Genomic DNA, 25561 nt, shown 5'->3' with positions numbered 1-25561 from the left:
CTGTCACTGGCAGGAGGAGCCAAGCTGAAGCAAAGGAGTCACATAAACTAGCACATTGACTTGTTCATGGTAACCCAGGGTTGTAAAAAAGAAAAGAAAAAAAGCCTGTATTGCATCATAAACACACTCCCAAACCACACTGAAGCCACTGTGACCAGAAAACCCATCAGAAAATGTATTTGAAAAACAAAACATAAACCACAAGCGAGAAACCACACTTGACCTTAACAGAAAACACTGAATGACTGCAACAGAGTTAAGGAAAACAATATAAATGGTACCAGCAGTTACAACTTCATTGCTATGTCGACAAATCATTTTGAGGGGGGTGAGATCTGGACAACAATATATAAATACTTTGTCTTAAATTCTAAAAGAAAATATTTCTAATTTTTAGGGAAACCAAAACCAAAAATGGTCCTCAAGAAAAAAATGGGGGGGACCCAAGTTCCCCCCCCCGAATTGTTTTTTTCACCCAGGCCATCACATCTCTATGCAGATGTGCCGTGCATCCAGAATTATGAGTCACTTTAGACTCTTCATAAAAGAGCAGTTTTATTCTTCAAAAATGCTCATAATTCCAGACTCAATTCTGAAGTGAACTGAAACGAATACATCCAATACTATTAACGCATACCACGAGTCACATTAGCATTTCATGTTAGACCTCATTAATGTAGAAAGTCTAAAGATTTTCTGGAAGCTATCCTTCTTTATCCTAAGTATGAGGAACAAGTAGTTATTAAACTATGGTGAGAGAAAAATATTCTGCATATACTCAGGAACAAGGGGCAATATAAACTCACAAATGGCCTTCAGTAAGCCACTTTCTTAGACTCAATACATGCACATACCCTTCAGCAATTTGGAAATAAGAATGCTGAACTCCTTTAGGATTTTTACAAGAAAGTATGTAACACTCTTTAAACCTGCTATAGAAATGCTAAGGATGATAATGAGGGCTATGTGGAGCAGATGAACCATTCTGAAGCAGCAAGTTACATGATTATGCAGCGTCTTATAGTAGACTGTTGAAATGAAGTGTTGTGTGTTGTTGGTTTTTAAAGTAACTATGGATCATGATTTGATCTATTTATCAGCAAATATAAACAAAATGCAACTTTTCTCCTGTCTTAATACAATCAGAAAATAAAATAAAGAAAATAGAAGAAAACATTAGCAGCAACTGCCATAATGTTTCACATGTCAACAAAATATACATATTATCATCAGCAATATTGCTCAAGTTATTAAAGCAGTGGCATTTTGAGCTCCTTGAGCACATTGATCCACATTGTGACACACACACACACACACACACACACACACACACACACACACACACACACTTATGTTCTGGTCAGTTACCCATGCTTTAGATCACGAAGGACTGTGAAAAGTCTTTGGAAACCTCCACTGGTGCAGAATACGGTAACAAGATTGTTGACACAGCCTGGCTGATATGATCATACCTACATTGAAAGAGCCACGTTGGCTCCCAGTTTGAGTCTGAACATAATTCAGAGTTTTAATTTAATCTTTAAAGCCCTAAATTATCTGGGACAAGGGTATCTGAAGACCACCTATTCTCATACAAGTATGTCTAGCAGAAGTGATTTATCATCGGAGGTACTTCTGCAGGTGGCCTTGGCTGTGGATGTTAGGTGGTAACCCAAGAGAGGGACTTTCCTGTGATTCATTTGTTTCATTCCAAAAGATAAGATGAAAGATTTAGTTGCAGGATAAATACACAATGCTGGTGCCAGTTAGTATTGATAATACTGGGCTAGATGGACCAAGGATCTGAGTCAGTATAAGCCAGCTTCCTCTGTTCCGAATAGGACTTCTGTAAGGCAAAAATCAAAGCAGGTTCATAACACTGCTAAAATGGTTGGAGAGGCAGGCAATAGCTAAAGTATGCCATACCAGGCACAACTTGATTAGCCTATTATAAATGTTCATGTGGTAAAGATAGATTTAGCTCAAACATTTGCACAACTAGGTCTCATTTTCTACTAAGGGGAGACCTGATAGAGGTGTACAAAATTATGCATGGTGTGGAGAATCTGGAATCGAAGACATTTTTCTCCCTCTCCCATAATACTTGAACCCGGGGTCATCCCGTGAAGCTGATTGGTGGGAGATTCAGGACAGCTAAGAGGAACTACTTCTTCACACAGTACACATTTAAACTATAGAATTCACAACCACAAGATGTGGTAATAGCCTCCAATTTGGATGGCTTTAAAAGGGGGCTGGATAAATTCCTGGAGGAGAAGGCTATCAATGTCTACTAGTCCTGATAGCTAAGTGCAGCTTCCAGTATCGGAGGCAGTAAGCTTGTGTACACTAGTTGCTAGGGAACATGGGCGAGAGGGTGCTGTTGCACTGTGTCCTGCTTGTGGGTCCCTGGTCTACAGCTGGTTGGCTACTGTGTGAACAGAGTGCTGAATTAGATAGACCCTTGGTTTCTTCTTATGTTCTTACTTGCTTGCCTCATAGAACTCAATTGATTGGACGATTATATTTTAGGATGCTAAACAGAATGCACTATAAAAACAACAACGCTATGGAAGAATAAAACAAAATGCAGATGCTACATTCTTAATATTGTACCTTCGTTTGGTTTGTTATACAGAAATTCATATTATGAAGATTGGAGATGAAAAATGCTGAGAGGAAAACATTGTTACAACACCCATTGTGGTGAAAACTGCTGCAAATCTACCAACAAAATACCTCCTGATATTGCCACCACCCCCCTTCATCCCCTATTATCCTGGTCCAGCAAACAATCATTAGAGGCCACATACATTCATAATTAGATTATAAAATCAAACCGATCATCATTTTATGTCTGCTTGCATAATTATGCTAGCATGTTAATATTCCTTTAATGGTCCCAAATGATATAATATAAAATAATGGAATTTGTTTCACAGCTACATAACCATTAACAAAACAGATTAACCATAACTAATACTTCTATAAAAGAGCTAGAAAATAACCCAAACCGCCAGCTAAGACACCATACCCTTATTTTCACCATTTGATATTTGTGATTATTTACTTCCCAAATATATACACATCTCATCGCATAAATGCCACATATATCATAGAAAACTTTGTAATAATTTGAGTTCAACAGTGGGCAGCTTACTATAGTCATAAAGATCAAAATAACATGTACCGTAAGAGTGTAAGACTTTGTCTGGCCTATGTAGTCCAGCATTCGGTTGTTGTTTAAAGAAATTAGTACACATTATACGCCTTTGCTGGCTGTGCTAAAACTAACTGAAAAATTACTGAATCTTTGCATGGTTCCCTTCCAATTGGTATACTGCAGCTCTTGGGAAATTGTATGTCCTTGGCTTTTACTTTTATTTAGCAGCACTCTTTCCTTCTCCTCTCAATGAATGACCACCCATTTCCCCTCTTACTTAAATCTGATGAAGCTCAGCTTCTGGTTTTTCCCTGCTTTGCTTTCCTCTATCTTCTTCAACACAAGCATTTTTCAGATGTTACACTGAGTGTGTGATGCCGGTGGCAGCAGGGCGGTTAAGCGTGCATGTGGCATCCTCAATCCTGACAACTCACATGTCCAAATCTTTATGTTTAACTAACCTCAGATTTAGAGTATGTAACATATTCTTTTCTGTGAGTTAGGAAGCACACAAGCACTTTTCTAGCATATGATGGGCGCCAGCATGGAGGCAAACATAAAGAAGTATCTTCCTTCATCAGACTGAACATCCACATCGTCCAGCATTTTGCCTCCAATACTAGCCAGACAGATGCCCTGTGGAAGCTCACAAGTAGGGCATGCTGGACCTAATAATTAGAGAGGTATACTGCCTCTAAATATGAAGATTTTGTTTTTAAATCTCATGGCTAATAGCTGTTGATATATTTGTCTTAGGCCTTTGAAGTCATTTAATATCACATCTTGATGTAGTAAATTCCAGAAGTTAGTGTTTTTGTGAAAAAGCACTATGTTTTATACAATCGGAACCTACTGCCAATCAATTTCATTTGAGGGCAAGGAAAAAAATCTCTCTTTTCGCCATTATAAAACAATTCAGAACAATTGTATCATTGTGGTTTGATTTTTGTCTGTCAAAAACTGGATAGATTTTTAGTGTTGAAGCAAACTAGATATGAAGGGGAAATTAATAGAAGGATTGAACTCTGTGTGCATACCTGATATCAGCAAAGGCTGTCATTTGGAGCTTCAGCAGGCCCGCAACTTCCTTTATTAACTCCAAACCCTTTTCCTCACTCAGAGGGCTGTTGAAAGGAAGCAAGAAAACACAGCATTACAAAAATGGAACTCATCAATACATGAGAGGCTAAAAGTCCCAACAGAGTTATCACCTTGGCCTGTTAGGTAGTTTGAAAGCTAACGCTTACAGTATTCCTGTCACATAGCGATTGTGATATCGGGGGAAATGGGATCAGGTGCTTCCTCTGGCATGATGAATCACCTGAATTTTCCAGCAATAAGACAAACAATAAGGTGTAAATGGAATTGTTAGGAAGTGTAATGGGCCCAATGATGCAGGGACTAGTTCCTCTTGGTCCTCAATAAAAAATGTAATGCAGCTTAAAAAAGAAAAGAAAGCAAGGGTGGGGAGAGGAAAATAGCAAGAGATGGCTGGAGACAAACAACAAATGTAAATTGCAGGACTCTATCAAATGGCTTGGGAAATCTCTGCCCCCGCCCTGCAATTCATTAGTTTCTAAAATGAATTCTCCCCCCCCCCAAAGGAGACATAAATTCAAAAACAAACAACAGAGCTATCTAGACTGTCCTGCATAGGCTGATCAGGGGGTTGGAATTAATTTGTGTTGTATGGGGATATGGGTGTGGTGCTCAAACAACTTGTCTTCAAGCCTCTTGCATATCACATATATTTTACTTTTTAATCCAGAAACAGATTTAGCTTTAAACCAACATGATAAAGTTCTAAAAAAAATTACAACTAGAAAACTGTGTGTGATATATATGATTTTTTTGGGGGGTGCATATCAATAACTTTAGCGAATGCTGTAAGTCATCTAAGCGAGCAATCTGGGGACATACAGGATTGTTTGGTTTTGGGGCCCTGAGGTCAGTAACAGGGCTCTGACCTAGGAGCTCAGAAATCATGCTGACCCCCCTTCATTTGTAGCCAGTGCAGTTCTGGCTACAACTCTGTGCTCAGAAATGGAATGCAGAGACAGGAAAAAGGGGGCTTTGCAGAGTGTGGGGAGTGGAGGAGACTAGAGCTGTGACTGTATGATATCTTCTATGGCTGCCCCAGCCTCCTTCCCTCCTGCTCCGAAGCACCACTGCTAGATGGTCTCTGCCTTCCAGCCACCCTATATTGGACACTTGGCAGCCTCCAAGTTCTTTTGTGTTGAACTATCCTCTTAAGACTGTCAGAAGAGTCGGAAGCAACTGAAGGAATAAACAACAACAATCCTCTTAAGACTGTGTCCTAAGTGAGCTTATTGACATTCACTACTCTAGATTCAACAAGTGGTGACATATAACACTAAATGCTAATGTTCATAAAATTTTACTGGGACTGTCAACATTCACCAAATTTCCAACATTCACTCATAGCCATAGCATATAACTCGATTTTTACATCTCTTTCTCTCTTGTTTGCTCTTTCACGCATGCACACACATACATCTATGTTACACTGAAGGGTTGGCCATGTTAGACTGTGTAGTAAAACAATTCTTGCCATCGTATCATTTTTTTTTTTAAAAGACGAAAACGAACTAAGCTTAAAGAACGCTATTTTGACTTTTTTCAATTTAGATGATAGGGTGTTTCATGAAATTAATAAAAAGCAATCCTCAGGAATTTATAACTACTCCATTCTCTTATAGCATCCAGCATCAGAGTTAGTACCTCAAAATTCACTGTAACAGCGTCAGACATTATTTCAGAATTTCATTATTGAAACAGAAAGCCATAAAAATAGCACTCCTATCGCTCAAGCAAATAACCCATAAGAAGTCAAAATAACAGCACCCACCCCAACCCATTCAGCCTCATCGTTTTAATTACTGCAATGAAAAGATATCTCCTACATCATCACCAATTAGTTATGAGCAAGATGCATGTTACAAAAGCAGTGAGGTGTACAAGCTACATATTATGCTGAAAGTGCTGCTCTTACCATTTAGTTTAAGGCACCTTTAAAAGAATGTATATAGTGCCCTGAGGATATGTCAGTTTCTATAACAGGATCTTTCATTTGTACCCAATCTAGCAAGTAACATTCTTGATTCCTTCTGAATCTCATCCATCCTCTACTCTAAAGAACTCAAGTGATGCTCTGTCATATATGCAGAGCTAGGGTATTTGGCTAACATTTAAATATAGGTTTTTTTCGCAGGTATGTAATACAATTATGTTAAGAAAAAAAAGGAGTTTTAGTATTTCCACAGGGAAAAATGCTGTACCTGGGTTATTCATTAAAAAGCCACCCTTGAATTTCAAGGCTTGGCAGTGGGTAGAACTCTGATTCTTTACAAGTCACCATGAAAGCAGGCTGTCACAGTGACTCAGGGGCTTGTGTGTTAATTAGATCCTTCACTCCTGAGGACAGTGGTTCAAATGTGTGGAAGATGATAGGTGTCAGAAATTGGAGTAGGTTTTTTTTTAACACTGTAATATTATTTTTACCCAGAGGTGCAGAAAAAGTCATGCAATATGTTGTTGGCATTTCCTTGCTATCATTTGTACGCATAAAACTATAATATTTCTGGAGGCTAGGAAATTGTAAGTGAATGTCAAAATGAGTTGCGAAAGCAACGGTGGTAAGGCTGATCAGAGCAGTTTGGTGTTAATATCCAACAGGGTTGCAAACACCCTCAGGAAAGCAAGAGGGAGAAACGAATACAATATTGCTCTTTCACTAGCTTTAATTACTCATATGGAATAGAGGTAAGTGCAAAGTAAAGACATGTATATATACTAATACAGAATCCTCCCTGCAGAACCATAAATGAGTAAGACAACTGTCACAGTCTTTCAATGCTGACGAGCAAAATCTCAGAAATAATTAATACTATCAATTAGCATCTTCCACTGTTCATGGCTGCCATGCAACCACTATTCAGTTCATCTTCCATGCTTAAAATGAACAGAGCAACAATGGATTACTGGGATTTCATTTGGGATTCTTCTAAAGTTCACGTTGGTTATTGTATAGCCGATAGAACAAGGGCATGTTAGAGGTGCATCCTAAGCCCTATCATTTCCATGACACTTCCCATAAACCAGTGAGACACTACACCAGCTTTGAAACTCTCCCATTGTACTTAATTGGAGAAGGGTGAAGACAATGCTGCTCCCTGCCATCTCCCACCTGGGCCATAGCTGGACAGGGTGATATCCTGGAGATAATCCCTGTGTGCCCACATGATGCACAGGGGATTCCAGGAGCAGGGAGGGATGATACCTCCCTTTCCCCCAGGATATCACCCTACCCTTTAGGCACGTTTTTTCCATGGTCTCGGGATGATCCCGAAACTGGGGAAAGTATGGCCCACCGTCATGGTTTGTCCCATACACTTGCAGTTACTCGTGAGGAGCCACTCTGCACCCATCGGGGGTGGGGTGGGGTGAGCCGGGAAATTATTATATTTTAAAAAAACACTTACCCTTCAGCGCAAAAGCATTTGTGTGCTCCCTCTTTTTTAAAAAAACAAACAAAATGGCAGGCACGACGTCCTGTTCCTCTGAGGCCGTCACATGCCGTGTGTAAACAGAGGGGTCTACCGGAGGCCCCAGTCACAGAGAAACTGCAGGGCAATGGATCTGGTAGTGGGTCTGACAGCCTATCTCCATCTGCCTGCTACGTAAATGCAGACAGAACTGCATTACAATCAACACATTAAAATTATACATTGCAATATACAAGGCTTCCCCAAGGAAAGAGCGGCCCTGTTCAGAAGACACCTTAAACCACGGTGATTAAGGCTTCAAAAAAGCCTTAACCACTGTGGTTTAAGGTGTCTTCTGAAAAGGGCCAGCCAAGATTAATCTCCACCTGCTATCACTTCTGCTTTGCAACAAGTTATGTGCCTAAGTATTGATAATAATGTTGTCTACATTATAGGTTTTTGAAGATACATTTATTTATTTTATCTTTAAAATGTATTTCTACCTTGCCTTTTGGGCAAGTCCTTCACAAAGTGGCAATAAAAAGCTTGGAGGAATGAAGTGTTTAGGATTCGACTTAAAGGCCACAAGTTAAGAGACCAGGGGCGGATCTACACAGCGTACTGAAGGCGCTTGCGTGCGCCTCCAGTGCGCCCCGAAAACGATTGTGTAGATCTTGCCCTGGAAGAGGCGGAGGAAGAGGCGGAGGAGGAGGAGGCTGGGGAATCCGGCCGCGTCCTTGCCGCCGCCGCCGCCCACCTCCCCGCCGGCCTCCTGCTGCCGGCAAAAGAGCCACCCGGGTCGGAGTGCAAGCGCCTTCAGTACGCTGTGTAGATCCGCCCCAGGTGGAGTAATTGGGGGCGGGGATTCCACAAATGTGGGGGCTCCTGTATCGGTGAAATAAAACAAAGGCTCCCAACTGCCCACTTAACTCATTTCAAAGTATTAACTACTCCTATAAGGTATAAATAAAACCAAAGCTGAAGTAAATTATGGGTTTGTTATTACAGGTGATTTGCAGTGTCTGTTTTTGACATTGTATGCCCTTCCAAAACAGCCCTTTTTGCCACCCTCTCACGCCACATATTGGTTGCGGTGAATCATATTTGCATCTTCTAAGCAGTTCAGGGCAGCATACATTATTTTGTTTTATATTTCTTTAAAGCATTCTCTCCTATATTAAAGGTAACTCACAGAATACCAACAGTATATGCAGATTTCCCATTTTATCTTCACAGCAACCTTGTGAAGCGAGACTGAGAACTGGAGAATGGCCCAGGATCACACAATGAGCTTCACAACTAAGAGGGCATTTCAACCCTGTTCGTAATCCCTCCATTCACTGCAGCAGGCAGGTTCTCATTATACTTATTGACTGGTTCTCAAATGTATAGTTACCATAGCTAGCAAAGCTGGTGCTTAGTCTTGTTTTATAAAGGGAGAAGAGGATGGAAAATAAAAAGAAACAATATACAATTTACACATGTTGATTTCGTGATGCAGTAAAAACATGACAGTTCATTATATCTAAAATTAGTTATTGGGGGGTGGGGGGTGGGAAAGGCTGCCTTTCATGCCCCCTTCACATCAACCCTGCAAGCTTCCAGAAAAGAAAGAGAAACTAAACTGTGCAGGCTTCTTAATAATATAGACAACTATACATATGACAGGCACAAGCATGGTTCTAGGGGGCAGAAGGGCGGCAGGCAAAGGTGTGATCCCCAGTAAATCCTGTCAGGCCTGGCTAAATGCTAGGCCTGACTAAAACCACTCTTACCATGTTCTATAAAAGACTCTAAATCCACTATCCATTTCCTTAAAATGCATTTTCCTTTCTGCCCAGGGGTCGTTACTGTGTAGCTCAGTATTTCCTTAGAGAAACAACAATCCTTTGCAAGAGTCAATTATCTTGTAATGCATTCTCTCTGTTAGCAACAGTCAAAGCATATTTCTAATAAAGAGGCTAAGGACTAGCAAATAATTTTAGTGAACCAACAACAGTATTCAGAAGCTACTTTTTCCTGATTTTTTAAAATTGTATTTTGTTTAAACTACTTAAAATAATAAAAACAAAGACGCAAAGCAAAAAATTGTTGTAGTATATATGATGGCAGGAAGGGATGGGTAAGAATGATTCAGTAAGATTCAGTCCTTACCATACCTTCCAAGTAAACATGATTAGAAAGACCTATAAGAGAATTTTCAGTGTTCAATTATTCTAAAAGAAAATCAGGATTGAATCACATATTGTAAGAGGGATCCATTATGATAATGAGAATGGACTCCCTAAAACATAATACAGACCAAACAAATTCAAACAACATTATTTTCATTATGCTTCTGGCAAAGAATTTGTCTTCAGGGAAGATATTTTGGGCTGTTTCATATGGCTCAGGAAGCAGAAATAACAGAGCTTACATGTAAGTGAAGTACACTCAAACATTTGCATCTCGCTATTTGTGTAACGAGCAATGGATTTGGTAGTAGCTTGTATCATTAAGATTTCCATGATTAAAGCACTCTCAAGACAAACCCCCAAGGTGAAATCCAGTTCAGAATCAGTCAGAGGCCATGGCTAGACCAGGCCTATATCCCAGGGTCGTCCCGGGATCATCCCTATACATCCAAATGACACACAGGGGATACCAGGAGCAGGCAGGGACGACCCCTCTATTTGCCTGGGATAATCCTTAGTTCTAGCTAAGGCCAGACCTGATCCAAATGGGGATGGGGATGGGGAAGAACTACGTAGGAAAATGATAGCCAAAGAGCCCAAAGGGCCTTAGTGGAAAACACACACTCTATTTACATGTGTTTATATGTGTATCAGGGGAGGGGCACATAGATGCTGCCAGCCCACAAACCCCCGCATCTGCACTCTTTCATGCTAGTGGGGTTTACACTGGAGGAGGAGCGAATGTGCACTGCAACTCAGCTCAGGCACAGGCGCTCCTCGCTTTAGGGTTGTTGTTTTTTAAAACTATTTTTCTTGTATTTCACAGGCTCAGGGGTGCAGTGAGACAGAGGCTCGCTGGATCACCCCCTCCGCTCTGCTCGCGCCACACTTTACTTTTTTAAAAAAGCATTTGTCTGTATTACACAGGTTCGTGGGTCCAGGGAGGTGGAGGATAGCTGGATCACCCTCTCCCCATGCCCCGCGCCTCACTTCAGTTTTTTTTAAAAAATGATTTGTCTTTATTGTGCAGCTTCTTGGGTCCAGGGAGGCAGAGGCTTGCTGGACCACCCCCTCACCCCGTCCTGGCAATTATTATTATTATTATTATTATTATTATTATTATTATTATTTATTTATTTATATAGCACCATCAATGTACATGGTGCTGTACAGAGTAAAACAGTAAATAGCAAGACCCTGCCGCATAGGCTTACAATCTAATAAAATCATAGTAAAACAATAAGGAGGGGAAGAGAATGCAAACAGGTACAGGGTAGGGTAAGGAGGCACAGGGTAGGGTAAAACTAACAGTAGAAAGTAACAGTAGAAGTCTGCACAACATCAAGTGTTAAAAGCTTTAGGAAAAAGAAAAGTTTTTAGTTGAGCTTTAAAAGCTGCGGTTGAACTTGTAGTTCTCAAATGTTCTGGAAGAGCGTTCCAGGCGTAAGGGGCAGCAGACGAAAATGGACGAAGCCGAGCAAGGGAAGTAAAGACCCTTGGGCAGGCGAGAAAGATGGCATCGGAGGAGCGAAGAGCACGAGCGGGGCAATAGTGTGAGATGAGAGAGGAGAGAGAGGAAGGAGCTAGACCGTGAAAAGCTTTGAAGGTTAACAGGAGAAGTTTATATTGGATTCTGAAGTGAATTGGAAGCCAATGAAGAGATTTCAGATGCCTCAGTTGTATCACCAGAGCAAGGCGACAGACCACAAATGCACATCTGAGCCTTGCTCACAGGAAAAAGTGGGGTAAATGCCTGACTTTTTTAAAGCAGAGCTCAGGGGAAATGCTCTCAGATGGCTCTGTAATGGCGGCTGTGTCATATGAATGACCTGCCACCACTGCTGATCCACGTCAAGATGTACCCCTGGCCTCTTCAGGGTGTATATGCCAGATGAACCACAGATTTCATTGAAGAAGGGTCAACATGACTTCTGCAAATGTAAGTCCTGCATAACCTTTTACAGCTGTTTGAGCATGTGGATGGGGTGATCCAGTAGACATTGTTTATTTAGACTTTCAAAAAGCTTTTGACAAAGTTCCTCATCAGCATGGAAAGGCTGCAAACTGGCTGTGGAGGGAGACAGCTATCTCTCCCGCCATGGGCAGTTCATCGCATTTCTGTGCTGCATGGTGAGAAAGGGAGATGCTGTAATTGCCAACCAGCAGAGTTGATAGTAGATTACAGCTCAGCAGTGTAAAAATGGGGCCTGAGGAGAAAGGGCAGGGCCTGCAGAGAACCTGGCCAGCTGGACAGGAAACAAAAGGGAACGTGATAGAGGTTTATAAAAATATGTATGTAGCGGAGAGATTAGCTTTTCTCCCTCTCTCCTAATACTGGAACTCAGGATCATCCAATGATGCTGAATGGTTCAGAAGAGAACTGAACACAGATATCCAACACCCAAATCCAATACTCTACGGACTTGTACCTCAAGACAAGACACCTACTCACTAATCTTAAGGAATTTTCCATGCTTCTGATTGCTATAACAATGCCACCAGGCTGCCCTTTATCAAGACAGAACTTAATCCCTTTCAAATCTCAAAAGGTAAATAAAGTGATGATGGCAGAGATGATGCTGATCTTTTAACAGAACAGAAGTCATATAGAGTACATAACAGCATCACACCATTTTAACCAAAAGCTAATGAGAACCAAAGCAGCTTGTGAGTTTCACAACTTCTCTGGCTGAAGGAGAAATTACTTGGGCTCTGCTTGATAAACCTTCATTTTAAGCGATAAAAAAAATACCTGCAAGGAGTAGGGCCTTTACTTCTGCTGCCTCAAAACTTTGGAATGCCCTTTAGAGGTGAGGTGCAAAGCTGCTTCTTTCTTTTCGGAAACATTTTTTTATTCCAAAAGACATTTGGCTGTGGAGATCCATGATTTCAAATTGCTTTATTGTTGCTGTTATTGCATTGTAGAACTTTGGTGGTGGTTGTGGGAGACATAAGCCACCAAATGGAGAGACCTTGCACTATTAAGAGAACCCAAGCTACTCACTGTGAATGCATGCATGTTGGGTGGATATGCATGTTGGGTGATATGCATGTTGGGTGGAGCTGCAATATATGTTTTAACTGTTTCAATATGCTAAGGAACAAACTGGTGATTGTGAGGCACTTGTGGCTCTTCCTCACCCTGAGTACAAGTGGTACTTAGAACACACTGTTACAACTCTTGTGACGACAGGAGGCAGAGATGAGGAATCACTTTCTTCCTTTATGGAGTGACGATTGAAGAGCTGACTGGTTACTGCTAGATATTGTTGCTGCAAGGTCTCTAAAAGATGAATTACTGTTGTGCGGAATCCTTGAAAAAGAGGTTTGCTAAGTTTTTCAGTAGAAATCCTAAGGTTTGATGACTAACTTAAGTCCCACTGATTTTAACAGGTCTAAGAATAACTGAATCTGCTATAATTCCTATGGGGGTGAAATTAGTTGACTGGTCTTTCTGGGTTGAAATCACTACTATGAAGGGAGTCTCTGAGCTACCCTAGTAGCTTGGATCTTGATTTCCAGTTCATATTTCCTGGAATCATACTGGGGGATTTCTGATATTTGAGATCCTTGTAGGCTGATCCTGTTGGCTGAAGCTGCAGAGACCAAATGGAACCACAGGAGCCCTTTTGCTTCCACCAGCTGATCACTGTTTTGCAACATCCTCAATGTTTTGTATTTTGGCAGAGCAAGTGAGGAATACCAACTAATAGACTGTATCCTTGGATTAATTGTAAGGCCAACATAGATTTTTCATTGGCACATCTAGACCTTGGGAGAAGGTGGAAATTTTTAAATTTGGGGATAGATCTGTGGTTTTGTCTATGCTACTTTCTTTAAAAAGTGCTGCAGCAGTTTGTTAATTTGAATAAATACTGCAGTTTGCCATATCTCAGGTGTTGGGATGGGGGGTACACCTATCCAGACATCCAAATTGGGGTCTCAAATTTTCTTGAAGAAGGGCTTGAATCCAAACTAAAGGAAAACAACCCCTAGACAATGAGCCTGGCCCTGAGGTCTGATTCAAGGTTTTAAAATATGTTTTAATGCTTCTGTTATTGTGAGCTGCCTTGACCTGAGGAAAAGCAAGGAAAAATATTCTAATCAAAGCAACAAACAATCTGAATGCAGTGTACTAGAGAGAAGTAAATTCTAAAGAAATTATATACAGAAAAGCCACTAGTTATTCAGCTTGATCTAACTATCAAATACATAACAAAAACATCTTATGCCATTTCCAGAAAATGCTCCAAGAGATGTCAAAGCATATAGCATAGTTCTCCTCTTGAGAATGTAAATGTAGGTTAGAGTATTCATACATTATAACCTTATTCAAGCATTCAGTAAAATTGTGTACAAAAAACATGAAAGGGCTGTCTAGAGTGTGTGGGCTAACACTGCCTCTAGATGTCAATGCTTACATTAGCCAGACATCAGGGATTGCCACCAGTCTGAAGGAAACCTATGTTCATCATGATCCCTGGTTGATACTTCTGTAAAAAGAGCTATAAATGCATTTCCCACCACCACCACCTTCATACTGTTGCCAATCTTGCTTCTCTCAAGACAAACTCCCAGCTCTAGAAAAGCTAGGGTATCAGAGGGGAGAGTAGCTCATAATCCAAAAGCCTTATCTGTGAAGTGTAAGAATTTTTGCATGTAATTTTGATATGAGAAAACTATCAGTAAGTTAGTCCACTACACACACATGAAATCTGAACCGGTACCATTTAATGAGAGGACTGCACTACATCAGAGAATGTATCAGCCTGAAATGTGAACCTACATCTTTTGTCGAATGTCATATACAATTACTGTGTGATTGGACTTATTGAAGAGAGGGAAGAATAGTTCTCATTTTGTGCTGGAAAATAAGTTCCTAGAGGCACTGGCCAGAACCCAAAGAGCTATTTTAGGCATGTCCAACATATTGTGTACTTTTGTCTTTTGGACAGTAGGCACACAGCTTCATCACACCTACCCGTTTTCCCTTGAACTATCTCATAGCGTAAGAAAACTGTGGTTGTATTTGTAGCTGTTGTTGTTGTTCTGCTCCATCACACACCTGGGAGGGCTGGGCTGGCCTCGACAAACAAAACCATTCGAAGAATTGTTGGGGAAGAGGGAGGGAGACACAAGAGTGAGCGAAGCCTCGGGCAAAGTCTCCCACGTGTGCTGTCAATCAAGGCGGGGTGCGCAGGTGGGGTGGGGTGAATCACGGCCTCTCCCTAGAGCCCTCGATGCCAACAGGGTGTCAGCCTGCCCTGCCAGACTTGTGGGAAGTTTGATCTCATGCTGTCCCTCGCGCTATTCTCTTCGAAGGAGAGCAGAACTAGGGCTGGGAAGGGGAGGGGGAGATTCAAGCACAACCTCCCCTGCTCAGAACTGGGGCAAGCAGTGGCAGCTTGGCCTGGGCACACTCACTTGGGGGGCCCACGTCATCCTGCACCCCCAGTGGCTGCTCGAGGTATAATAAGAATCGCTCTTTCTGCATTCTTATTTTCTTCAGATTTTTTGGCTTTTCAAGCGCAATCACGGCAGGGCACATCGGAGTTCTTCACCACGAATGTAGATTATAGGGCAAGCATCATGTGAGCCGATTGCATTGAACTCACTGGGATTGCAGAGCATAACGCTGGTGCGATGAAGCCCATAGATATGCCATGTCGCAATCAACTTGCCATGTGACGTGGGTGCTTTGAACTTGGTTTTCTCAAACATCAGTCCTCCTTGGGCACATGGAAGTAGCAACGCAACTATTCACATTCAGGCCAATAGATTTGTAAAACACAGACATGTGCATTTAACAGGAATATGGCATATTAAACCAACAGAAGATAACTGTTACCAAACACTTACCTAAGGATTAGGTTATATTTACAAGTTTATGTGTGTGAGATGTTCCGTTAAGAACAAAACACAAAATTGTACAAAGAGGAATGTCTTATTAGAAATGCTAGGGTGAGCATGGCAGGTACTGTCTAGATACTAAATAACATCTACTGTATTATGACAAAAGGGGAAAAGATTAAGCGAGTCTAAAACAATGTTGAGAATGGCACTTTTTCCTGCTTTTCCCAACACACCTGTCAAAACTGTCCAATGAATTCATCCATTTGTTGAAATGGAAGTTCTCATCCAGTTACACAAATCGCTTGATTGTCAACATATGCCAGGTCTGTTGCTAGTCCAACAAGAGCAACACACAATTTTGAAGAAAAGTTTCACACACAGACTAACAAGCATTAACTTTCATTTGTTTTTCCTCTTCACGATTGCCAAGTGACTTCCCCCCCCCCCGGCCCCAAAATCACTTACTGCACCATGAAAACAAAAACAAAAACCACTTAGCATTCTAGCTTGAATTCTATGTGTGTGTGTGTGTGTTTCTGGACTATTAGTAACAGAGCAGACTCTTACACTTCCAGACGGCCGTGTCAGTTTGGTTCAAATAATTGATTTTCTGCAATAGTGAAATATAACCCAAAACATGGTAATGGGCCTGACATTGAGTTTTATGCTCATTCTACTTTACTTGAATACTACCATATCTAATTGGACTTGAAACCATGAAACAATTTTTAACAAAGCTGTTGGCTTATAACAATATTCCATGGAACACAATATTCCACTGGCATCATATGAGTCAACTAACTCCCTCATACAAATAATGCAACGAAAAGAATTGTTTTTACAGGAGTGGACAACATATAGCCCATAAGTGGGAGCACTTTAATTCAAGCAGTGAGTATTTTGAGAATTTCAACTTTTGTTCCAAAAAGAATTAAGTATATTTCTAACTATCAGAGTTACAGTAGGCAAATTGTGTTATTTCCCAAAGAGGTGGAATATGTAGGTAAGTATAATAAAGGCCTCATTTTCTTAAGACTTTTGAAAAATCAGAGTTGTTTTTTATAGTTCAAGCTACATTTCCAGTGTAGCATAAACCTTGAAGAAGTTGTGTACCACAATTAGTGTTAAAGAGGAAGCATACACCACCACGATCTTAAGCAGAAACCAGAGAATCGATATGGGAGGGGGAGGGAGGATTTTATATAGTTCATATTTTTATGAGAATTTACAAAATCACACTCACAAATTAATATGAGAAATATAATCCACACTTTTCTGTATTTTGCAATGTATATTAGGGGAAAGTTGGCATAAAGAAGTGTATATTTGTGGGGGGAGACATACAAAAAAGCATTGTGATTTTTTTTGAAAAAGTCATTTGTATGCATTTTATGCACTTCTCATAATACATGCATTTTTCACATTTTTGCCTAATATATGCTTTACTTTCAAATCATTTTTCTTATATAATGCTTTATATATGTTTATTTCACTAATATGCACATTTTGTGCCCACCTTCCCCTAATATACACATTTTTCTATGGATCTTTTGTTTGGAGAAGTGCATGGCAAAATCCAGAAAAGCACATATGCTGAAGAACTACATTTCATTTCTCCTATTAATTTGGGAGTGCAGGTTTGGTAACTGCAATATATCCCCTCTCATTCTTTCCCTCCATGCCCCCATGCCTAGAAATCTAAGCATTTTTTAGCAAGCTAGTGTAATGCAATGAACAGGTTGTCAGACTTAATCTTGGAAGATATGGGTTCAAATCCCCACCCAGCAGTCAAATTCATATGTAACCCTATGTCAGTCAATACCTTTTAGCTCAGTCTCCCTTATATGATAGTTGTAATTGGGGAGTGGGGAGAATAAAATGAGATTATGCCTATGTATATTAACCCTGAGCTCACAGGAGGAAGAACAGGACAAGAGTAATTCACAAATCTTAATTGGCAAATGAGCCCTATTGCATGCCTGCAATAGTAAAATGTTATCCCCATTCTTGAATTTATTTAGGTCACAGTACTTCAAGCTACACAGTACAAGTGCTCATCTTGTTTCTCTGAACTGCAAACATGAGGAGATAACTATAGCACATCACCTAAACACTGTCCACAATAATGGTGGAGCAACATTAGCACTTGTTCATTCAAACACAAGGGAACACATGGAAGGGCTGATTAGGCTGCTGGCACTGCTCCTGACCTACACATACTTCAGTTGTGTACATATGAACATTCATTGCATATAGGATGCACAATCCAGGTTCTTGGCAAAATGCCAGATCACAATGGAAGAACCGATATGGATTAGGGTATACAGTATGCATACATTAGGGTGTATGTACATAACCTTGGTGCAAGCTTATGTCAAGAATACACATGTCAATGCCAGTAGGCGCAACCCCAATCAGCCTCCTCTCTGCCTTTGTTAATTTCTACAGGAATGAATATTAATTAATGGCTACTGAGATGCAATCATTGTTACAAATATGCAGTGTGCCAAACAGCTACTTTAGCATTTTCAAGGGCTTATATACATGGAATGGGTGTACATTAATAACAAGAAATCTATAGGGAACTCACACAACACCCTTCAACATTGAAAGCATGCATGAAGGAGTTGCATTGGCTAGACCTCCCCTCTTGCTACTAATGCACGCATCCAACATCATTGTAAAAAAAAGGTCTTATCTGTGTACAGACATATGTAGGCTTCCTCCATGTGAGGGGGAAACTTGGTCCAATCAAAATCCCCTTTCTGTGGTGGAGCCCTACACATGCATGTCAATATACACATAGGTATCCCCTTCATGTGGAAAATGAACACACAGCCAGTGGGGGACAAGGGGCTTGCACATACCATCAGTGGGGCAGGGCTAGCTGGTGACTTTCCACATGTGAGGGGTTTCTTATGAACTCCCCTTATATGCACAAATGGAGGCTATCACAACTCATTTTAATTGGGACTCATTATTCTAAATAAATTAATATGCCATATCTTAATGCACAGTAATCCAAACAAAATGCCAAAAAATTCCCATTTGACTTGTAGACAACGTCATGTCTTGGATTCTAGCCAAATCCTGAAACCTTAATCAGGATTGCTATTTGGTAACTACGTTGTGCCAGGAATAGATGTCCCAGAGTTCTGTTACCTAAGATCTCAAACAAGCCTGTGGTAATGATTTTAAGAACACTGCAATTTAGCTTCATCTGGCTGCAATCCATTTCTCCAGCCTTGTTTCCTCTACGGCTTTATTAGCTACTGAACATTCATAAGCTTACTTCTGTTTTGACAAGACAGCCATTTCCCACATTTTATGCACATACCTTCCTTCTCCTCCATTCTCACCACAAATAGGTGTAAAATTTAAACCTTTTAATGCAGACAGATTCAAGTCCAGACCAATTTATAAAGCAGATGACACTTTGCAAAAATCAATTTCAGTGGTCAGACTATGAAGGTCAATGAAGATTACATATCATGGAAAAGGTAACAGGAATGTAGGAGTGAAGGAGGGATCAGCTCTCCAGAGTTATTATGGAAATATGACACTAAACCAGGCTATACTTGGGGGTCTCACTTCAAACACACACTGGCTCCATCTATAACACTAACACAGTTAAGGACGTAACAATAGTTTTTAAAGAAGATTTTTTTTTCCTTTGCATTTATCTTTGAGTTATATGATATACCACAGTGTTTTCCATTTTAGTTTTATTATTATTATTATTTATTTATTTATATAGCACCATCAATATACATGGTGCTGTACAGAGTAAAACAATAAATAGCAGGACCCTGCCGCATAGGCTTACATTCTAATAAAGTCATAATAAAACAATAAGGAGGGGAAGAGAATGCACCAAACAGGCAGTATAAAAGTCAGAACAAAATCAAGTTTAAAAGCTTTAGGAAAAAGAAAAGTTTTTAGCTGAGCTTTAAAAGCTGCGATTAAACTTGTAGTTCTCAAATGTTCTGGAAGAGCGTTCCAGGCGTAAGGGGCAGCCGAAGAAAATGGACGAAGCCAAGCAAGGGAAGTAGAGACCCTTGGGCAGGTGAGAAACATGGCATCAGAGGAGCGAAGAGCACAAGCGGGGCAATAACGTGAGATGAGAGAGGAAAGATAGGAAGGAGCTAGACAGTGAAAAGCTTTGTAGGTCAACAGGAGAAGTTTATATTGGATTCTGAAGTGAATTGGAAGCCAATGAAGAGATTTCAGAAGTGGAGTAACATGGTCGGAGCGGTGAGCCAAGAAGATGATCTTAGCAGCAGAGTGGTGAACAGAAACCAACGGACTGATGTGAGAAGAAGGAAGGCCAGTGAGAAGAAGGTTGCAGTAATCCAACCGAGAAATAACCAATGCATGAACAAGAGTCTTGGCAGAAGAGACAGACAAAAATGATCGAATCCTGGCAATATTATACAGGAAAAAATGACAGGATTTAGCTACTGTCTCGATATGAGGAATAAAGGAGAGCGAGGAATCAAATATAAAGCCAAGACTACGAGCTTCCTTAACTGGAGTAAGTGTAACATTATTAACAGTAAGAGAGAAAGAGAGATGAGGAGAAGGTTTAGGAGGTTTTGACAGGTATATACATCCAGCAAAGGCCAACAAGGTTTGAAGAGGCAACATACAGCATTGCCTTGATTGCTACAGACACCACTTCCACCACCAACCCACCACCACCATGGCAAAAATATCTTCTTGTGGTAAATGGGATTACCTGACTGGGGGCTCATCTACATCAAGCTGGATATTGCACTATGAAAGCGGTATGAAAGCGGTATATAAAAGGCAGGAGCCACACTACTGCTTTATGGCAGTATTGAAGTGCACTGACAACTGTTGAGGCCCATTGACACATACTATATACCACTTTTATACCGTTATATCCTGCTTGGTCTGGCTCCTGCCTTTTATGTAATGCTTTCATACCACTTTCATAGTGCAATATTCTGCTTGGTGTAGATGAGTCCTTGTTTGCAATTTTTGCATGCTAACCCCAAATCACTTGATGACCTGGTCCACATGTAGCAACAACCAGTATGGGTTAAGTATAGATTGTCATTGAATCGTGGGTTATTGTTGAATCATGGGTTGTTACGTGTGAACCCTGCAGTATGGTTTAACTATGGGTTGTTAACTAGGCCAATGTGGGCCCACCTGTATTTAGTGCTTGTATAGAAAGGGGCCAGAAGGGTGGGGGCTGCTTTGTGATTGCCCTGCTTAAGAATACAAATAGGGGAGACAGTAATGCAGATTAACTCTTTGACTTACGTTACACATCTGCCATTACTAAATATTACACATCTATCATCACTTTAGTCTTTGATGACTAAAAAGGATGTACAGTAGAAATGGGAACATTTATTGTTGAATATCTAGTTGATCACGGACTAGTTCAACAGCGTAGTAATAAGACTATTACGAAACATTTCATCAATATGCAATCTAAAACAATAAAACCCACTTTTGTAATAATAATAATAATAATAATAATAATAATAATAATAATAATAATAATAATAATAAATTTATTACCCGCCTCTCACTCTGAATCGAGGCGGGGAACAACACTAAATAAAATATAATACATAAAATTAGTTAAAAGAGCATATAAAACCAATACAATATTAAAATAACAATCACAGCATCTTAAAATTCTTAGATTTAAAATTCATCTGGGTAGGCTTGCCAGAAGAGACTAGTCTTTACAGCTGTCTTAAACTCAGAGAGAGCATTAAGCTGACAAATCTCCTCTGGCAGGCCATTCCACAGTCTGGGGGAGGCAGAAGAAAAGGTCCTCAGGACCTTGTAATTGATATTACATTTTATAACATAACAACATCGCTATCAAAACCCTTAAAATAATAATAAAAAACCATGCCCATTTTTAACTGGCTCTGTATGTTTTCACATCTGTCCCATCCCTAGGCATATAGGGATTGGGTGTTCTTTGGTGCCATTCAGGCTTTGCTTGCCTAAAGGACACTTTATACACCCATACCCTATACCGTTCAGCCTCTCCCAACATGGTGCCCTCCATATGTTTTGGACTTCAAGTCCAATGACCCTATCATACATGGCCAATGGTCAGGGATGATGGGAGTCATCATTCAAGACATCTGAAGGATGTAAGGATGAAGGAAGATTGTAAGCCTATGCGGCAGGGTCTTGCTATTTACTGTGTAATCTGTACAGCACCATGTACATTGATGGTGCTATATAAATAAATAATAATAATAATAATAATGAAGGGCAGCAGGGAAGTCTGCCTTAGGGCCTTGCTAGACCTACCTTAAAATCCGGGCATGTGGAGGGGCCAGGCCACGCTAGAAGTAGCACAGGCTGTCGCTCCTTTCTACGTGTAACACGCAACAGGGTAAAGGAAAGCCCCGTCACATCGGCCATGTGCGCAGGAGCGCACCAATGAAAAAGGTAGGTTTTTTTTTAAAGGGTTCCCTACTCCCCCTGCCCCTGTTCCCCCCCCCCCCGCAATGTCTGATCCCCATCCCCCCTGGCTCCGTTTCCCCCCATCTCCCCACCCTGCCCTGATGGCTGCAGCACTCCTGTGGAGCGCTGTGTGACACTTGCCGCTTTTCCTGGCTACTCGCAAGTAAATGCGGAAGCTGGGGAAAGCGGCGAAAGGGCTACACGCTCGCAGTCTCGGGCTCAGCCCGAGACCATGGGAAATACCGGATTTCCCATGAAAATACTGGATTTCCCCAGAAGCGGGGCCGGTTATCCCGGGCCAAGGGAGAGTTACCCCTGCCTGAGCCCGGGATCCCCTGTGCATCATCTGGACGCACAGGGGCCGGGCCGGGGCTTGTACCGAGCTAAACCCTGGTCTAGCAACCCTGTTAGTTTCTCCCAAGGCCTTCTCTATGTTTTCCTGAGAAATTAAGAACAAATTGAAAAAGGGGACTGAGGAAAGGGAAGCTTTGCCACCCTGCTAGACTATGGACGTTCAACAAGCAGCCTGTGGGCCAGATGAAGCCTATGAGATTACCAGTTTGGAACTAATTTTGTTTCCTCACCTAGCCTTGTCCCCTTTCCCTAATTCACCCCTACTTCTAGTCTTTCCTTCCTAGTTCTCTGTGACTTTCGGGAGCTTCTGCCTTCCCTTTTCTTAGGCTCCGGCCTTTTCTGCCCCTATTTCCCCAGGTTCTTCTGCCAACCTTAACTCTAGCTTAAACAATAGCAGCCTCTGTAAGGTGTCATTTATGAAATAATACTTTTTTAATTTCATAGGGTTTAGTCATACTTTGAGTAGAATAATTGAAATAAAGGGACTTAACTTAGTAATGATAACTTAAGTCCAAATTATTTCAATGGGTCTACTCCGACTAAATCTGAATCCAGCCCATAGTTACCATATAGTAGGGGTGGGAGAGAATCCATGCCATAAACTGGGGACAAAATCTGCAGGAAGCAGCAGAAAATTACCAATTTTGATCAGTTTCTACCCATAACAAAATGCTGAAGTAGCACCCGAGAGGATTTGCCAGACAATTACCTACACTAAAACTGTCAATTCATCCCTAAGATTAGTGCTGATGGTTAGTATGGATCAGTATAGATCACACCGCTCTAAGGATCTGAAAGGTCACTCAGCAAACAGCAGGAGTGACCTATTGTTCTTGCCACTGACAAGCAGGCTGCCATTTTGACAAGACTTTAAACTATCACAAAGCTTTTCTTTGAGAACTACAAGGAAAATATTTATCTTCACTCCATGACATAATTAAAATTTCTGGTCTCTGCTATACAGAGAAGCAATCTTAAATATCTCCTTGGATCACGACTCTGGAGCCAACAAATGACTGAGAATCCAAGAGTGAATGAATCACCTCTTGACATCTTTCTAACTATACCGCTGAGTACAATTTTTTTCAGTCACATCCGAGATCACAAAATAAAAAGAACTCCAAGCTATTAACCTTAATGCATGAATATATAAGACCCCTTCTGCTAATAGAGGGCTGGAAGAATTTCATTTCTTTATTATAAACAGCTTTACTAATAAAATTCTGTCAAGAAGGAATCACAGTGTATAGAATCAGTAAGGCAGTGATTTTAGGAATAACAATTTTTTTTTTATTTTAAAAAACTTAGCCACTTATCTAACATTGTAGTCCAAATGTAGTCTGTCGGGGATGCTTTAGGGTGGATTCCTGCATTGAGCAGGGGGTTGGACTCGATGGCCTTGTAGGCCCCTTCCAACTCTGCTATTCTATGATTCTATGAAATATCGTTTTGTTGCCCACTAATGCAGTGTGTTTATTTTTAAATTGCGTATAGTTCTGTAGCTTTGACATGCCTGAACTATAAAAGTGACAGGAAAAATGCCCACATTACATATAATAATAATAATTCTGAGAAATTAAATCTCTACCAACTCAGTATTTGAAACACTATTTCAACTCTGTACTTCTGGAGTGTCCAACATGGTGCCCATCTGCTCCAATGTGTTCACAGACACCTTTTTCAGCACCCTTCAAGCTTCCTACTCCTTCTGATTTATATTTCATTTCTTAAGATTTTAAAAATAATTATTATTTTTACCTGGGATGCTGTGCCATCTTTATTTGTATCCAAAAGAGTGTTTTTGTGTTTTGAAGCAGATCTCACCTCTGTCTTATGCTCAGCATTGCAGCCGTTTTTGAATGGGGGAAGCCCCCCCAAGACAACCATTCATGAATTCATCCACAGCACTCTCAAAATTCCAAATGTGCCCATTGCCCTAAAAACATTGGGATCCCTGCCATATTTGGTCATGATAATAAAGAGAAAAGCTTTGCTTGCTCTAGTTCTCTGTATCTCTCTCTCACTTTCGACACTATCTTTAATCTTAAGACCCTCCCCAAAACTGCCCCAGCAGTATAATTTTATATAATAACCATATATGATTTCTGTGCTCTAGGCCTATGCCTCTATCACATTATTTCTTTCAAGTTGCTTCTTTCCAAATTCCTGAAACAGTGACACTGCTCTCCATCAAACCATCCTTCTTCCATTACTGGACCGTACCGTACAGATGACCAACTCTTCTCCATTCTTTTAAATCTTTAATCAAACCATAATCCCCCTCTGTTTTATCCATATTACTTAGGATTGTTTTATGCTTTACAGGCTCAGCATGTGTGTACCTGTGGTATAGGGGGATGGAAACATTTTTTCACCATACATATATATGATGAGACATTGGGTTCAATCATGACTCCCCGCCATATATAAACATGGAGAAAGAAATGTGTAGACTGCAAGTACACTGAATCTATGTACTATGCATGCCACTATTAAACCTGGATAAATATGAAATATTTAAGAAATGAGCATTCAGCATAATCCACGTAATAACAGAAATGTTATTACAAACTTTCACCAGGTTTCTGCTCAGATGTTGGACAAGATATTGCTGACATCACCATACATTTTCTTTAAAAGATGTTAGAGGTTTTCTTAAAGTGACCAGGCAATCCTATTCCCTTCAGGATCCTGTTCAAGTAGCAGCCTTACAATCATGTGGAAAAGAAAGTACACCCTCTTGGAATTGTATGATTTTACATATCAGGACATAATAACTATCATCTGTTCCTTAGCAGGTCTAAAAATTAGGTAAATACAACCTCAGATGAACAACAACACATGACATACACCATGTCATGATTTATTTAACAGAAATAAAGCCAAAATAGAGAAACCATGTGTGAAAAAGTAAGTACACCTTATGATTCAATAGCTTGTAGAACCACCTTTAGCAGCAATAACTTGAAGTAATCATTTTCTGTATGACTTTATCAGTCTCTCACATCGTTGTGGAGGAATTTTGGCCCACTCTTCTTTACAAC

The 25561-nt window shown here is 40.5% G+C and overlaps 1 protein-coding gene across 1 annotated transcript in view; it reads right to left on the bottom strand.

Moving 5' to 3' along the window:
• PTPRN2 (protein tyrosine phosphatase receptor type N2) overlaps positions 1-25561 on the bottom strand; it is a 690139-nt gene that overhangs the window by 422574 nt on the left and 242004 nt on the right. Inside the window, exon 10 of the mRNA XM_063147608.1 lies at positions 4201-4287. Coding sequence (XP_063003678.1) covers positions 4201-4287 — 87 coding nt within the window. The remainder of the gene's footprint in view (positions 1-4200; positions 4288-25561) is intronic.

Source organism: Elgaria multicarinata, chromosome 1 (genome assembly GCF_023053635.1).
Source record: "Elgaria multicarinata webbii isolate HBS135686 ecotype San Diego chromosome 1, rElgMul1.1.pri, whole genome shotgun sequence".
Taxonomy (NCBI): Eukaryota; Metazoa; Chordata; class Lepidosauria; order Squamata; family Anguidae; genus Elgaria; species Elgaria multicarinata.
This window is presented reverse-complemented; position numbering and strand designations above follow the sequence as displayed.